General features: G+C 49.4%; 2 protein-coding genes across 13 annotated transcripts in view; one reads left to right on the top strand and one right to left on the bottom strand.

Annotated features, from left to right (window-relative positions):
• Positions 1 to 2,988: 2,988 nt before the first annotated feature.
• Positions 2,989 to 13,985, top strand: PRSS54 (serine protease 54). Its single transcript, XM_084812899.1, has 5 exons — positions 2,989 to 3,515; positions 9,686 to 9,936; positions 9,977 to 9,981; positions 11,628 to 11,747; positions 13,414 to 13,985. Exons 1-5 carry the CDS (start codon positions 2,989 to 2,991, stop codon positions 13,924 to 13,926), a joined length of 1,416 nt encoding a protein of 471 aa, XP_084669025.1. The 3' UTR covers positions 13,927 to 13,985.
• CFAP263 (cilia and flagella associated protein 263) overlaps positions 13,301 to 15,079 on the bottom strand; it is a 32,368-nt gene continuing 30,589 nt past the window's right edge. For 10 of the 12 annotated variants that reach the window (XM_084812292.1, XM_084812294.1, XM_084812290.1 and 7 more), the window contains one exon: positions 13,301 to 14,392. In XM_084812292.1, coding sequence (XP_084668418.1) covers positions 14,300 to 14,392 — 93 coding nt within the window. In that variant the 3' untranslated portion in view covers positions 13,301 to 14,299. The remainder of the gene's footprint in view (positions 14,393 to 15,079) is intronic. The other 2 variants (XM_084812287.1, XM_084812289.1) reach the window with 2 other exon arrangements.

The raw sequence follows: 15,079 nt of genomic DNA, 5'->3' as shown, positions 1-15,079 counted from the left end.
GAGATGCTTTTAGGAAGGAGCAAGACAAGAACCATAGAATGGAATTTCTAGGAAGACTGCAAGAAGAAGAAAGCCAACAAACCCAGGGCAGTGCCTCAGGAGAATTAGCAATGATCCTCCATCCATCTGTAATATTGGATGTAATACTTGAGTGATTGACTCCTCAAACCATTGTGGGAGGAAGGACATCCCCAGCCCTCAGACCACAGCAGGACCCTCTAGTCCAATGGTGTAGAATATCTTTCAGCCTGAGGGCCAGATTTAATTTCAGAGAAGCTCTCAGGGGCTGCCTTCTGGGAGAGGGGGCAAGGGGAAAAGGGGTGAAGCCAAAATACCAGCATATTATAACTTAAAACTCTTACCGCCAGCACCTGAGCCTTAAGAGAGGCATATCACCCTTTTAGGAGGGGGAGAAACTGCACAAACACCAGGAAACGGGTGGGGGAAAGGCAGTGGGGCTGGGAGAAGGGGGTGTGACCATCTGGGAAACCTGTGAGAGCTGGATTGGGACCTCAGACAAGCCAGATTTGGCCCACAGGCCTGGGGTTCAACACCTGTGCTCCGGTCACCAACCACAATGGCTCCCTAACAGGGACAGCCCCACCATTAGGCAGAGCAGGTGCCTCCTCAGGCAGTGAATGGCAGTATGGTGCTGGAGGACAGAGCTGTGTGTGCCCGAGCCCTGCAGTCTGCCCTGCGCCCCCTAAGCTAGCTTGCTGCCTTCATGCTGATGTGTCACGGTCCTGTCGCCAGTGTTGAAGGAAGATTCAGCTGCCTCCTTAGTCCACGTTTGTATGTTGAGGGAGGCTGGGGGTGGAATGCCATCTTGTCCTCAGGTAACAAAATGTCTTGGGCCGTCCCTGCTCTCTAAAGCAGTGGATCTCGAGGGGAATGCTTTCCTATGTTGACTGGGCTTCCAAACAAACCTGCACATTTACCCTGGAACTCCAGTGTGATGGTGCAAAAATTGTGTGACACACAGTTTTGCACAGCCTTGCTCAACCTGGTGCCCTCCAGATGTGTTGGACTACAGCTCCCATCCTCCCCCAGCCAGCATTAACCAAAACTGCTGGGACTTCACCATTGACCTACTTGCATGGAGAGCACGGCCAAGAGCACCTCCACATCTCCCTGACTGCACCCAGGCATTGCAAGCGAAGAACAGCTGTGGGGGGCAGGCTGCCCCTCGTTGGGAAGTGGATCCCCATTACTGAGGAACCCCAGAAAGCAGTCTGAAAAGCCACTGCCCTAATGTCGCCAATCGTTTGTGTATTTGATCATATTGCATAAATCAAAAGTTTCAGAGATAAACTGACTACTGGCAGGTCCTCTAAGGATGCTCCGTTTGCTCCTCCAGCAGCCCACCAGTGGGGCAGATGGAACTGAGCTGGCCAGCCAGACTGACCACTGCTACTGAGGATGACAGGAGAACTGGTAAAAGCTCTAAGGAATACCTGAATGTGCCTCTTTTTGACAGGGATGTTGTGTAGGAGGCCTGCTGCTTCTGTGCTTGCCCGTCCTGCCCTCTTCTCTAGCTGGTGAGTGATGCTTCAGTGTCTGGTCTTGAAGTGAAACTTTGGCCATGAAGGGTGGATCTATGGGAAGAGCCTCTTGCATCCCTGGGGTGCAGGAGAATGTAGAGTCATAGATGGAGGCATCGGAAAGGAGATGGGGACGCAAAGCAGTGGAGGTGGGACATGACTAATGGCATGGGTCTATGGGTGATAAGAACATAAGAAGAGCCCTGCTGGATCAGGCCAAAGGCCTCGCTAATCCAGCGTTGTGTTCACACAGTGGCCAACCAGATGCCTCTGGGAAGGCCACAGGCGGGACGACACGAGCGCCAGCTCCAGGTTTCGGAGGGCCCTTGGGCAAGACACGTTCAGTGGGCCCCCCCCTCGGCGCGTCTGCCTTCTCGCCAGCCGCTCTTGCTCCTCCTCTTTCTCATCATTGCTCCCGGCGGCTTGCTTGACAGCCAGAGCGAGCCAGGGAGCAAGTAGGCAGTGCATTTTCTGCTGCTGCTGCTCCTCCTCACCGCCACCACTGTCTGGACCAGAGCAAGAGGCAGGTGAGTAAGCAGGTTGCAACGGTGAAGAGGGGAGCAAGTCCAGGGGATCTTGTCGGTGGGCCCCTGCTGGGGTGTGGGCGACTGAGTACGCCTGCCCTTGATGCCAGCCCTGAAAACGGGCACCCTCCTGCTTGTGTTCCCTGCAGCTGGCATACAGAGGCATACTGCTCCTGATGCAGGGAGTAATGTATAGCAATCCTGACTAGTAGCCCTTGATAGCCTTAACCCCCATGATGATAGCCCAAACCTTCACAAATCTCTGCTATCAATGCCGGATTCAATGGCCAAAATGCCAACTAGTGCCAGACAATGCAAACGAGGTACCTGCCCTACCTGGTGCAGGTCCCTTCCACTTCTAACCGCCAAACCCCTTTTCAGAGTAAATTCAGAGATGCTTTGTGATTTTTACATCAGTTTTCCATCAACTTAGACAGTCGCAGCAGCTTTGCCAAGGCTACCTAAAGAACTTGATGGCCCCTCACACCAAACAGTTTGCCAGATGATTTGTGCGTTTTCCAGACTTTGGCTTTTCTCATGAAAAGGGTTAGGACTTGCACAACATCGCTGAGAACCCAGTGATAGAGGGCGAACACAGCTGGTGGCATGGAGTAAATGCATTCTCTTCCTTGAAGCCCCTCCGTCCTTTTTTGTAGCGGAAGCAGAGCTCACAGTGTTGAAGTACAGGGACTTTCTGAGTAGCCGGGAGGACGACTTTATCTGCCACCCGTCTCAGCTTCCCTCTTCCCTCTGAGCTTAGCTGCAATCCTCACAGTAGGTGGGGAGGGTGAGAAATGGATTTCCCCAGCAACAATATATTGTTATGAGCTATCCCTCTTGTAATGCAAAGTATTTTGGAGTAGCCTAGTACTGAAAGGGCAATTCAGACCCGCTGGCTTTGCAAAAGACCTGATCTGGTGGAGATGAAAACTGCTAGAACTGATGTGCCGATGTGGATCAACCCAACTGCCCGCATCTTTGGACTCTCCCTTGGGGGGGGGGGCGGCTATGGGGACGGTCATGAGGAGTGCCCACAAGTAAAAATTTACCACCATACCACTGGCTGCCACGTACGCTGGGGCTCTTCTGCTTCAGTTTTCAGTATGCTAAGCTTCCGTGGCTGTTTCTGCACTGGAGGACATGTTTTGTATCCTGAGCACAACCACAGCCTCTGGACTTCCTTCACAGAGACAAGGGAAAGGAGGAAATATGGAGGTGGAGGTGAGCCCCCACAGGCCCCAGTGACTGACTTTCACTTCTCCTTCCCCACTGGTGCAGGCTGTGGCACACAGGTCAGCTTAGCTCCTGCAAGCCCTACACAAGAGTTTGCAGCTATAGGTGAACTTCCTTGGGTGGTGTCGTTGCGAGATCTCCAGGACAGCCATGTGGCCTTTGGTTCCATCCTGAGCAAGCACTGGATACTAAGTGCAGCCTCTGAGTTCCAGAACAGGTAGGGGCCAAGGTGGAGGATTCTGCCCAAATCAGACACACATGAGCATGAGCATGAATAGCTTACAGTGGTTAGTCAACTGCAGTCAAGTCGCCTTAAGGGCTACAGTAAACTGTGCCACAATTAGCCATTGATCTTACAGGAAATCCTAGCCTTGGGTCATGCTAGCTGGACAATAGGATTGCTACTAAATCTCCTGCTCTGGTGGTGCAAAACCATTGCACTGGCACAATGCTGCCGTAGACTCATCCAACACAAGGGAGTGAACATAGGTAGAGCTGGCGGAGTGATGTGGACTTTCTGGAAAACTCTGAACTGGAAAATGTTCCTATGCAAACTGGGCTAATTTCCATAGGGCAGGTTGCATTGGAAATTTTTCTGATGCTTTAGAAAGAGCGATCTAATTTAGCATGTATGCTTTACTTGTATTTAGTAAAGAGAGCTTAAAAAGTACCTTGTGTTACTTTTTTGTCCCAATACACCACAAACATTTGACCTGAAATATTTGAGGGGAAAAATGAAAGCATGCTTAATGTGATTTAAATGTTATATTGTGTAGAATGCAATGCAAACATCTTTCAGCCTGAGGGATGAAGTCAGTTCCAGAGAACCTCTCAGGGGCTGCATTCCAGTGGTGGGTGGGGCCAAAAATGGGGAACCCCCCCCAGCTTTTTCTAGCTGAAACCTCTAACTGCCAGTAAATATGCCTTAGGAGAGGCATTTCAGCCTTCCCAAATGGGAAACAAATCTCTACAAAAGCCTGGAAACCACCTAACAATTGGTGGCTGGGAGAAAGGGGTGGGGCCAGGGGAAAGGGGTGTGCCCTTCTGAGGAACCCCAGGGGGCTGGATGTGGCCCATGGGCCTGAGGTTCAACGCTCCTGGGCTAACAGCCGTAGATGGAGCTGGCATTAAAGACACAATCAAAAAGCGGGCACGTCTACAGGCAGGAATTATGGTATCTTGTGCACATGGGAGGTGGGGGGCGACTGTGGCAGCAGTTTGCTTCAGCCTGCCAAGACCCCCCTGTTGCAGGGCCGCAGAGCTGCTTGGTTGCGAACACTTCTGCATTCAGCTGGTCCCCAGTAGGACTGCTGTCTTTCCTCCCGCCCTCCCCTGCGGGGCTGCAGCTTGCAGGGAAGGGAGTGTTGACCCTTCCTTCCCCAGCCACAGTCCTGATTAAAATCCCCCTCCGCCATGCCTGCTTCCTTTTTTTAAGCTCCGATGTGCCTCCTCTATGTTTAATGCCACATCTAGTTTGGTCCTTGGGCTTCTTGTGCCTTTCGCAGGTCCTCGGCAGTGAGGCATTCATCAGATGAACCTGGCCCTATCGCTACATCTCCATGTTGCCGGAAGTGCTGCCTGCTCAATTTCTGTCTCTTGAGCACAGGAGCTCTGTCAGGAAAAGGCAGCTAGCAGGGGCATTGCTAGGCCCTTAAAAGATCTGGGGCACAGGCCCATAACACACATTTGCGCATTTATTTGAGTCTAAGCGCGCCACATATATCTATATACGTGTGTGTGTGTGTGGTGTGTGTGCATGTGGTGCTTGCGTGTGTGTATAGATTGCATACATACATACATAAGAAGTGTGCACTGACTCCCCACCCCACTTCTACTCATACCCCGATTCAGTGTTTTGGAAAACATCTGCTTCTACTCAGGCCAATTTGTAGTCGGTCCACTTCAGCTCAGCACCAAACCTGAGTCAAGATTTGGAAAAATGAGTCTTTATGCTTCCTGTTGACTACCATGGGAAATTAGAAAAAAAAACTGTAACTTTTTTCTCTTGGTCAGAACTGGATGATAATTTCAGGCATAGTAACCCCCTAGAAGGGGATTACACCTGCCCAATGTCAGCAAAAAATAGGTGCAGGGTTTATATTTTGATTTCCTTTTAAAGGGAACTGCCAGTAACATTTTACTTCCTTGAAAGAACTGGATAAAAATGTCAGGATTCATCGCCCCATCAGAGGGATCATGTCTGCCAAATTTCAGAATGCTAGCCACAGGGGTTTTTGTGCAAGGGTGGCCTTGACATTTTGAGGTCTCCAAAAGAGGATATACTTATCTCCCTATGTTCCTTGTGGACCATTGTTCTGAAAAGTACAGACAGCCTAGAGTTGTCCCTAAGTAAGAAACCAGCAAAGTTTCAGAACTTTAGGTGCAGCAGTTCACATGGAAGGGGAGTTCTCCAATTTGCGGGAGGGAGTGATTTGCTTTCCCTTCCCTTCACCCCTTCCCCAATGGTTTTTGGGTCAATTTGTATGAAAAAGCACAGGACATTAGAGGTGTCCCCCAGGCAAGAAACCTGCAGAGTTTCTGAAGGATACACAGGCATGCAAATTTAGAATTACTAGAATTTATTTACATTTCACCGGTTAGCAGCAGGGGAACATGGGTGGGAAAGTGCTATTGCACTCATGTCCTGCTTATGGGTTTCCTATGGGCATCTCGTTGACCACTGTGTGAACAGAATGCTGGACTAGCTGGACCTTGGTCAGACAAAGCACGGCTCTTCTGATGTTCTCAAATATAGAGTGCCTCTGAGCATATGCAGAACGCTTTTCTTTCACCACTGAGCACTTACATTCTCCCTCTACCAATTCTATTCCCCTCCATGCAACCATCCCTCCTCATCCTACCATCCTCCAGCAACTCTTCATAAAAACAGATATCTTGTTTTGTGCAACTCTCCTCTACCTCCTCCTTGTTATGCACAAGCTCCGCATAACTGCATTTGTGTCAAGACTTCACCAGGATTCAGCCAATGAGTCTGTTTTCAAAACTAGGGCTAAGTTATGGAGAAACTCTGAGCATGTACTAAGTGCCTTTCCCTCACCACTGAAGCTAGAGTTCATGCAAAATGGGGGAAAACCCCACAAATGACGAAACATGCATAGGACTGAGCTGAAAGGGTAGGCTATTCATTAGATGGAATTGGGCAGGCACTGTATTAAGCCTGCAGTACCACGCTCACAACTCAGGACTTCTGAGTAAACACGCAGAACATCAGGGTGCAAACCTCCCTGCAAAAGCAACTTGTGCTGGAATCCTATGCACACTTTCCTGAGGGTAAGCCTCATTAAACATAATGGGACTTCTCAGTAGGCATACATAGGATTGCATAAATTAGAAATATTTATCTCCCCTCCACTTAAAAAACAAACCCAAACCTCCTATTTTTATTAAAGCTTTCTGTTCAGAGGAACACAGGAAGCTGCCTTGTACTGAGTCAGACCCTGGGTCCATCTAGCCCAGTACTGTTGACACTGACTGGCAGTAACGGCTCTCCAGGGTTTTTCAGGCAGGATTCTTTCCCAGCTCTACCTGAAGAAGCTGGGGATTGAACCTGGGGCCTCCGTATGCCAAGCATGTGCCCTACCACTGAGCTGCAGCCCTTCCTATTGCTGGATGATGGCAACTGACAAACAAAACAGCCCCAGATTTGCTTTTCTGCAACCATGTGAACTCACTCTTCTCAAAGACTTGAGTGAGGAGGAGAAAAACCAACCCCCTTGTCTATTTGTATAAAGTCAAATACAGTTCAGACTTCTCTTGCCCACTGAAGAGAATTCTTGTTAAGAATTCCACAAGATATGCTCTGGGTGGAATAAAGAAGAGAAAGAAGAGGGGAGGGGAGGGGACGGGAGGGGAGGAATGGTGATTGGAAATGCACGTGGGGTGGGAGGTTAGAGAGAATTCCCTAAGCCAAGTAGCTCCTTTCAGAGAGGTGGTACTTCAGAGCAATTTAGGAGGCTGTGCAGGGTTTGTAAGGGTTGCATGTACTTAAATTAACGTTATGAGGTGAGGTGGCTGAGGGCTTTTTCTAGCTTTTTTAAAACTGTAGAACCTATTTGAAAGCCCCAGCAGTTCCTAGATCATGATGCCACATAGTCCTAACTAGGGATGTCAGAGAATTTTGCCATGAATCTCGGGGAGGCCGAATGCCACCGCATTCGGCCCCCCGAAATTGGTGGTGAAACGGTCTGCCCCCCCCGCCGCCCCCCGGGACGGGACTTACCTTGGGCGAATCTTCCTGGCGGAGGTGGCTCCGGCGGCGGTTTGGCGGCAGCGGCGGCCGGTTTTCTGACCGGCTGCTGCCGCCATTTCCAGTAAAAAAAACAAAAACAAACAAAAAAACGTGATAGGCTATGGAAACATTTACGTAGCCTATCACGGCTAGATTTTAAAAAAATACTGTGATAGGCTACGTAAATGTTTAAGTAGCCTATCACGGCTGATTTAAAAGAAGAAAAAAACCGCCCGTATGCAAATGGCGGCGCCCATGGGCGCCGCCATTTGCGTTCCTTATTTTTACACGTCTTAGTCTACGTAAACATTTACTTAGACTAAGACAGCGAAAATAAGGGGAACGCAAATAGCGTAGACACTACGCTATTTGTGTTCCCCTTATTTTCACCGTAGTCTATGTAAATGTTGACGTAGACTAAGACGTGTCAAAATAAGGAACGCAAATGGCGGCGCCCATGGGCACTGCCATCTGCGTACGCACGGTTTTTTTTTCTTCTTTTAAATCAACTGTGATAGGCTACTTAAACATTTACGTAGCCTATCACGGCTGACTGCAGTGACGCAAAAGGCGGCGGGATTCGGGGGGGGAAGGACGGAGTGCCTCCCCCCCGGCCAGAATTTCGGGGGGAGGGACGGAGCGCCTCCCCCCCACCGCGAATCAATTTCGTAAGAAGGTAAGTGACTTTCGTACATCCCTAGTCCTAACCTCCTTTTGGAATAATTTGAGTCCTATAGCTGTTTAGGAGAAATAAAGTGGAAGGGGAGAAAGAAGTTTGTGGAGGCTGATTGGATCCTTTGCTGAACTGAAGCTACTAAACTTCTACAGAAGCCAAAGGTTCCGGTTTGGGGCAGTAAAATCAGATGCTGTCTGAAATACCAGTATTTCACATGGAGCTCTTTCTTCCTTTCATTCTCCCTCTTCAAAATTTAATTGCAAGCAAGCTCCCAACAGTGGACATGTAAGAGCAGAAAAGTAGGGGGAGAGAGGTTTTTTGCACCTCAAAAAAAGCTACACCAGAGATTAGGGGTAGTGACCTAATGGTCACCTGAAACACCTTCTGATTAGGATCTCTAATCCCCTGGGTGACTTGACAGTTTTTACTTTTTTAGACTTTGAGAAAAGGAAACTTTACGCATGGTTAGAGCAAAAGCCACTGGACTGAACTGTCTAAAATTTGGTAGGTTCAATCAGCTCCATAGGGCCTGCTAGGTCCCCAAATTCCATGAAATTATGTGGCAGCACAAATTTTTTTTAGCTCTTTACTTTGACAGATTTTCTTGGAAAAAGCAAATTTTACCCGTGGCTAGCACAAAAGCTACTAGACCTGTCTGAACTTTGGCAGGATCAGTCATCTCTATAGGGGCTGCCAGGTCCCCAAATTCCATGCACGTATGTGGAAGCACACAAAAAATAGTGTTCTTTGCTTTGACAGATTTTCTTGAAAATAGCGAATTTTACCTGTGACTAGCACAAAAGCCACTGGACCTAACTGCCTGAGATTTGGCAGGTTCAATCATCTCCATGGGGGCTCCCAGGTCTCCAAATTTCATATATTGATCATACAAACTGAAAGAGGTATGGCCATTTCTGTTTTCCAATGCAAGTCAATGGGAAAATATTAAAAAATGACAATTAGGGCAGCTCGGAATTTCCAGGGCCCATGCCCAGGTGGGCCTTCCATTAACAATGCAGGTGGTGGCTAGGAACTGAGGGGTGGAGGTGGCAGGGCCATCACCAAGGGTAGGCATGTCTGGGCACCTGTCAAGGACCCACACTGCAGCAAGATCCCACTGACAAGAGCCCCGGGATGCTGCTCCTCTTCACTGCAACCTGCTTCTTCACCTTCCTCTTCCCCTGGCCCAGCCAACAGAGGTGATGAGAAGGAAGAGCAGGAGATGCCACTGCCTGCTTGCTCACTGGCCCTCTGCCTGTCAAGCAAGCAAGTGGGAGCAATGATGAGAAAGAGGAACAAGAGCAGCCAGTGAGAAGGTAGAGAGCCTCATTGAAGGAGGGGGCCCTCGAAAACCTGGAGCTGGCACTGGGAGCAGGTTGGAGCAAGGGCCAGGAGCATGTCTTCCCCCCAGTCTGTGTTTACCCAAGCAATGCCTCTTTGCTTCCACTCTCTTGGCTTCTAGGACCCAGGCCTTGGCCCTGCTCGATGTTCCGGGTCTGAAGGGGCACAAAAGGCACTTGCTCCCCATCAGCACCATCATTCAGCACGAAGCCTTTGATGAAATCACCCTTGTCCACAACATTGCCCTCCTGAAGACAGCCACCCCACTCCAATTCAGCAAGGCGGTGCAGCCCATCTGCTTTCCCTACCAAAGCTTCCCTGTGGCCACTCTGCAGAACTGCTTGCTGGCGGGCTGGCTGCATCCTCACACAGGTGGGCAAATTCTGTACAGCCCTCACAGATGCTGCTTAAGGGCAAGTCCCAGAGGGTGTCAATTCACCCCTTTTTCAGTGATTGCATTTACAGTCTGCTCTTGCTACAAAAATGGCTCATGGTGGCATATCTGGTGCTATTTCTGTTGTTATCATCACAACTGATACTCCAGGCAGGCATGTTGAACCTCAGGCTTGTGGGCCAATATGGCCCACTGGGGTTCCACAGGTAGTCATATCCCCCCTCCCATGGCCCCACCACCTTTCCCCACAACCAGTTGGTTGGTGGTTTTCTGACTCCTCCACATCCCTGCCCCGTCCTTAGGAGAGATTGTAATGCCTCTCCTTAGTTACTGGCAGTGAGAGCTTTAAGCTACACAATGCTGGTATTTTTTAAATTTCCCCCTGCCCCCACTGGAATGCAGCCCCCAACAGCTTCTCCAAAATTGACTATGGCTCTTGGGCTGAAAGCATGTCAACATCTCTGCTCTAGGGTTGACTCGGATGTGAAGATGAATCCCTCCAAGTAACACACATCCACTGACCTTCCCCATGTTTAAGGCGTCACACATCTTGAGGGGTAGAACAGGGAGAGATGCTTCATATGTGGCTATTTTAACATCTGAATGAGTCCATTATTCAGTTATGGTGCTTTGCCCTCCAACCAGCCTGTGAGCTTGCTACTTCTTGAGGGAGCCTGTCACAAAGGAAAGCCCGCATTCTCACTCGCAAACGACAAGTTCTCGTTTGAGTGCACAAGCGCTCTCTCTCTGCTCTAGAGAAGGCTGGGCTGGGCCAGCGAGTCCCTGCTCAGAATGTTGCTTGTTTTGCTGCAACACTGCTTCTGATTGGCTCCAGCAAAGCTCACAAGATTGGGGCAAGAGGGATAGAGATACAGGGGACTAAGTCTCCATAAATGTCCTCAAGCTGCTGCAATTTATTTAGCCTGAGTTTTCCCTCTCATGGTAATAGGGTTGTAGCCTGGCCCAAGCCCATCTCCTGAATTGCCTGGCCCTGGTAAACTGCACCCCCCCCCCGCCAGCGTGGTGTAGTGGTGAGAGTGCTGGACTCTGAGCCGGGAGATCCAGGTTCTAGTCCCCACTCGGCCATGGAAGCTAACTGGGTAACTTTGGGCCTGTCACAGACTCTCAGCCCAACCTACCTCACAGGGTTGTTGTTGTGAGGATAAAATGGAGAGGAGGATAATGTAAGCCGCCTTGGGTTCCTTGCAAGAGGAAAAATTGTGCGGTATAAATGCAATAAATAAATAAAAATAAAATAAATGCTTGAGGGCTCTGCTGGACACCAGAGACACCCAGCAATTTGAGAAACATTTTACAGCACTGAAGATTCCATCAGCCCTCTTCAACCTTTGGCCATTGGCTGGCTGGGAATGATGGCAGATGCAGCCCAACACATCTGGAGGGCACCTGGTTGGGGAAGACTTGATCACGTGGTCATTAATTTGATTTAAACTTGTAGACATTCTATTCTGTCAGAAGCCTTTTCCAGAGGCTAGTGGAATCATGTTGTTTACCCAAGCCACTCACTGTCTTGGCTAGAAGGCAGAAAATGCAGCTTTTAGCATAAGAGGGAGAGGAAGAAGCACAGTCTTCACTGTGTTCAGTTGCCAACATAGACCCCTAAAGATCTAGAGAGGCCAGCCTCTCATCCTGCGTTCTCTTGGTCCAGACAGGGAGCGGCTCTCTATGGAAGCTCTTGGTGGTGGATGTTGACCCCTGTCCCCTGCAAAGGATCATGACCACAGAGTGTTGCAGCCACAGGGAAGCTGGCAATGTATCTGGATGCCTGGTGAGGAAGCCAAGTTCATGGGGCATGACCATATTTCACGAACCCAGCCAGGAGTGCTTCCAGATGAAGAGCTCCTAGCACTAACAATCAGAAGGAATTGGGCAGCTATTGTCTTTTCTTCCTTAACGGATTTTCCAAGGTGAGAAAGGCAAAAGACGTGGTAGGAAAACACAGGGGGGTGGAAGACAACAGCTGGACCCCTTGGAAAATTCTGTGAATGAGACACTGTGATCATGGCACAATAAAAGCCTCACCTGGAAGCAACCCCTCTGATAATGTAAAAAGGTGGCATTTCCTCATTCGTCCAAACTAGAAGTTCTTTTTAGCGACTCTGAAAACACTTCAGCAAAGATGTACTGGAAACATGGAAAATGCTCTACCCTGTCAACACATAGGACTATTGCTGGCATTGTTTTACAAAGGGAGATGGAAATCTATAAATTCCTAAGTGGCATTTTCATACCGCTTGTACTACTAACAAAAAAATAATTCCAGAAACGTTCCTCCTGGTTTCTGAACAAAAGGCCTGTTAAAATCCACTTCAGGGGGAATGAGTCAGCAAGTGCTCTTGGAACTCCACCCTCAGGTATGGGAGCTTTTTATCAGCATTTGGAGGTCTGAGGGCTGGAATGAGGGCCGGGGAAGAGCCCGGGGATTATTTAATCCAGCTCCTTGAAGATCCATGTGTGATTTCAGGTTCAGATCCACACTCACCCCCGAAGCTCACTTGGTCAGTCACTATCTCTCAACCTACCCTGCCCCGCATGGTTGTTGTGAGGATAAAATGAAGTGGAGAATCTTCTACACCACTCTAAGCAACTTGGAGGAAGGCAGGATAGTAATTCTGCAGCCAGGTCAGGCCATCGTTGGGGAATCAGAGGAGTCATCTTTGCAAGCTTCCTGCCCCATCTTCTGACTTGCTAGATGATTGGTTGAGGGTAGGTCATAACTGAGAGAGTGTTTGATTGCTTGGAACAGTCCACAAGGAGCCTTGCAACAGCCAATTTTGGAATAGGCATTTGCCTATTCCAGTCACTTATTGGCTGTGAGCCATGTGAATGATGGATGCTGCAACCCAGTCTTCCCTAACCTGGTGCCCTTCAGATGTGTTGGACTGCAACTTCCCAGCATCTCCTAGCCAGCCATGTTGGGTGGGAGATGCAGTGAGTCCCACCACATCTGGAAGGCTCCAGGCTGGGGAAGGCTCCTGTAACTGGAGTCTCCAGGCACATGGTGGAAGGCTGGAAGAGAACATTTCCCACTCACACTGCACTCTGCTGAAGTCAGTTTGCATCTGTCTGCTTGCGAGGGTCCATGTTCTGGCAAATGAGTTGTCATGAGTATCACGCACCATTTTGCTTGCTCCATTTATGTGTGGAAGGTTAGTGGCAAAGAGCAAAATGGCAGCTTGGGCTCCTGATGGAGCCTTTTCACTGGACCAAAGAGCCAACTGCAAAGCCACTCAAGCTCCTTCTCACTCACATGATCAGCTCTTACCTGAACAGCTGTGAGCTTTTGTTAGAGCACTGAGCTCCATATTCTTTTTCTTATTTGTATTAGTTTTACTGTATTTATTCATTTCTGTTGTTAGCTATCTTGAACTGTCCAAGGCAGGACGTAAGTATTTCAAATCATTAACTGAATAAATCCTTTTTCTCTTTTGAAGGGGTACTCAGGCAACCCAGTTATGTGCCAGGCAGTGGAAACGGGGCAGTGGGTGCTGAAGGGAGTGCTGAGCGAAGGTGGCGTAAGATGCTACGGGCCATTCCTTTACACCAGGGTGTCCTATTACGGTGACTGGATTGTGACCACAACAGCCAAATGGGGTGCTCCCACCTCTCCCATCCCTGGAAGGATGAGACATGTAAGACTCAGGACTCCAACAGAGGAACGCAAAGAGATCTTTGATGCCTTTTTGGAGGAGAGAACACTGAACTCAGACTCTTCAGAAGATCACCCTGGCTCTAACCACAGCGAACAGCAGCCCAAAGAAAGCAACCAAGAACTCCCAGCATGGCCAGCCAATGCACGGGCCCAGCCAGCTCCCATCTACTATGACTACTACAGTGGGGAGGAGCTCCCCATTTCTACGGCAAGGTCGGGCCAGCCTTGGGGTCTTGGTGGAGTCGTCTCTGCAAGCCTCCTGATCCATCTTCTGCCTTGCTTGATGACAGGTTAAGTTGCAGGCTTTTTATATGCACAGCTGAGATGTGATTAAGACCCTGTGGTGCTCATCTGTCACTTTTTCTGAAAAATTAAAATTAAAACTCTCCTTAGGTGCCAGCTCCCCAGACCCTGTTGATATGAAATGATTCCAAAAAGACGTCAATACAGCCAGATATGATTACTATAAAGCAACTCCTCATATAGGAAGAGAAAAGGAAAGAGATCAACAACTGTGGGGGTCTCGTGAGACCCTGGTGCAAATGCCTTGTTGGGAAGAGAGGGCCAAACCAGGCCGAGGAAGTGCAAGTCCTGCTGCAGCGGTTCCTGCTGTCTTCCAGGCCAGGCTGCCAGACCCTCTGCAAATCCCCTTTGCCGAGCAGTCTCTCTCAGTGGGCGCCTTGCTCGGGGAGAAGAGCCTGCAGCTGATGACTGGCCAGCTTGGCCTTGTGCCAAACACTGCGGTAGCTCTGCAAGGCCATCTGCAAGACACAAGAGGTGACGGGTGAAACAGTGACGGACGCAGCACTCCCCACTTTCCCACCTGGCCCCTTGCAGCACATCAGTTCCCCTATAAAGGGTGCATATTTGGGCCTCCTGGGGTCCCAGTCTGGGTGGCACAGGGTTTCCTAGATGGCCACGCACCCTTTCCCAGCTTTTGTGCAGTCCTCCCCTGCCATTTTAAACAGTTAAAATGCCTCTTCTAAGGCTGAGTTACTGGCAGTAAGAGCTTTAAGCTAAAATAGGCTGGCATTTTTGGCCCTGGCCCTTTTACCCCACCGCCCCCACACACACCATTGTAACGTGGCCCCCAAGAGCTTCTCAAAACTTGGCCAGAAAGAGATTCAGCACCCTTGCTTTACAGAATGTTGACTCCCTCTGCTTTTCCCTGGGTCCCACCAGAGGTGTTGTTAGGAAGGGCCACCAGGGCATAGGCCCTGGATCATTTTTGGGCTGTGCCCCGGATCTTTTGAGCTGTCCTAATTGCCTTTTTTTTTTTTTTTTACATTTTCCATTGCATTGGAAAACAAACAGCCATAACTTTTTCAGTTTGTATGATAAATACATGACATTTGGAGGCTTGGTAGCTCCGATGGAGCTGATTGAATCTGGCAGTTGGCAATATGGACTTCAGGCAGAAACTGTTTCCCTACCACAATCTAGGCCCA

Source organism: Heloderma suspectum, chromosome 8, assembly GCF_057233095.1.
Source record: "Heloderma suspectum isolate Gila_16-S chromosome 8, 16-S_ref, whole genome shotgun sequence".
NCBI lineage: Eukaryota > Metazoa > Chordata > Lepidosauria > Squamata > Helodermatidae > Heloderma > Heloderma suspectum.
This window is presented reverse-complemented; position numbering and strand designations above follow the sequence as displayed.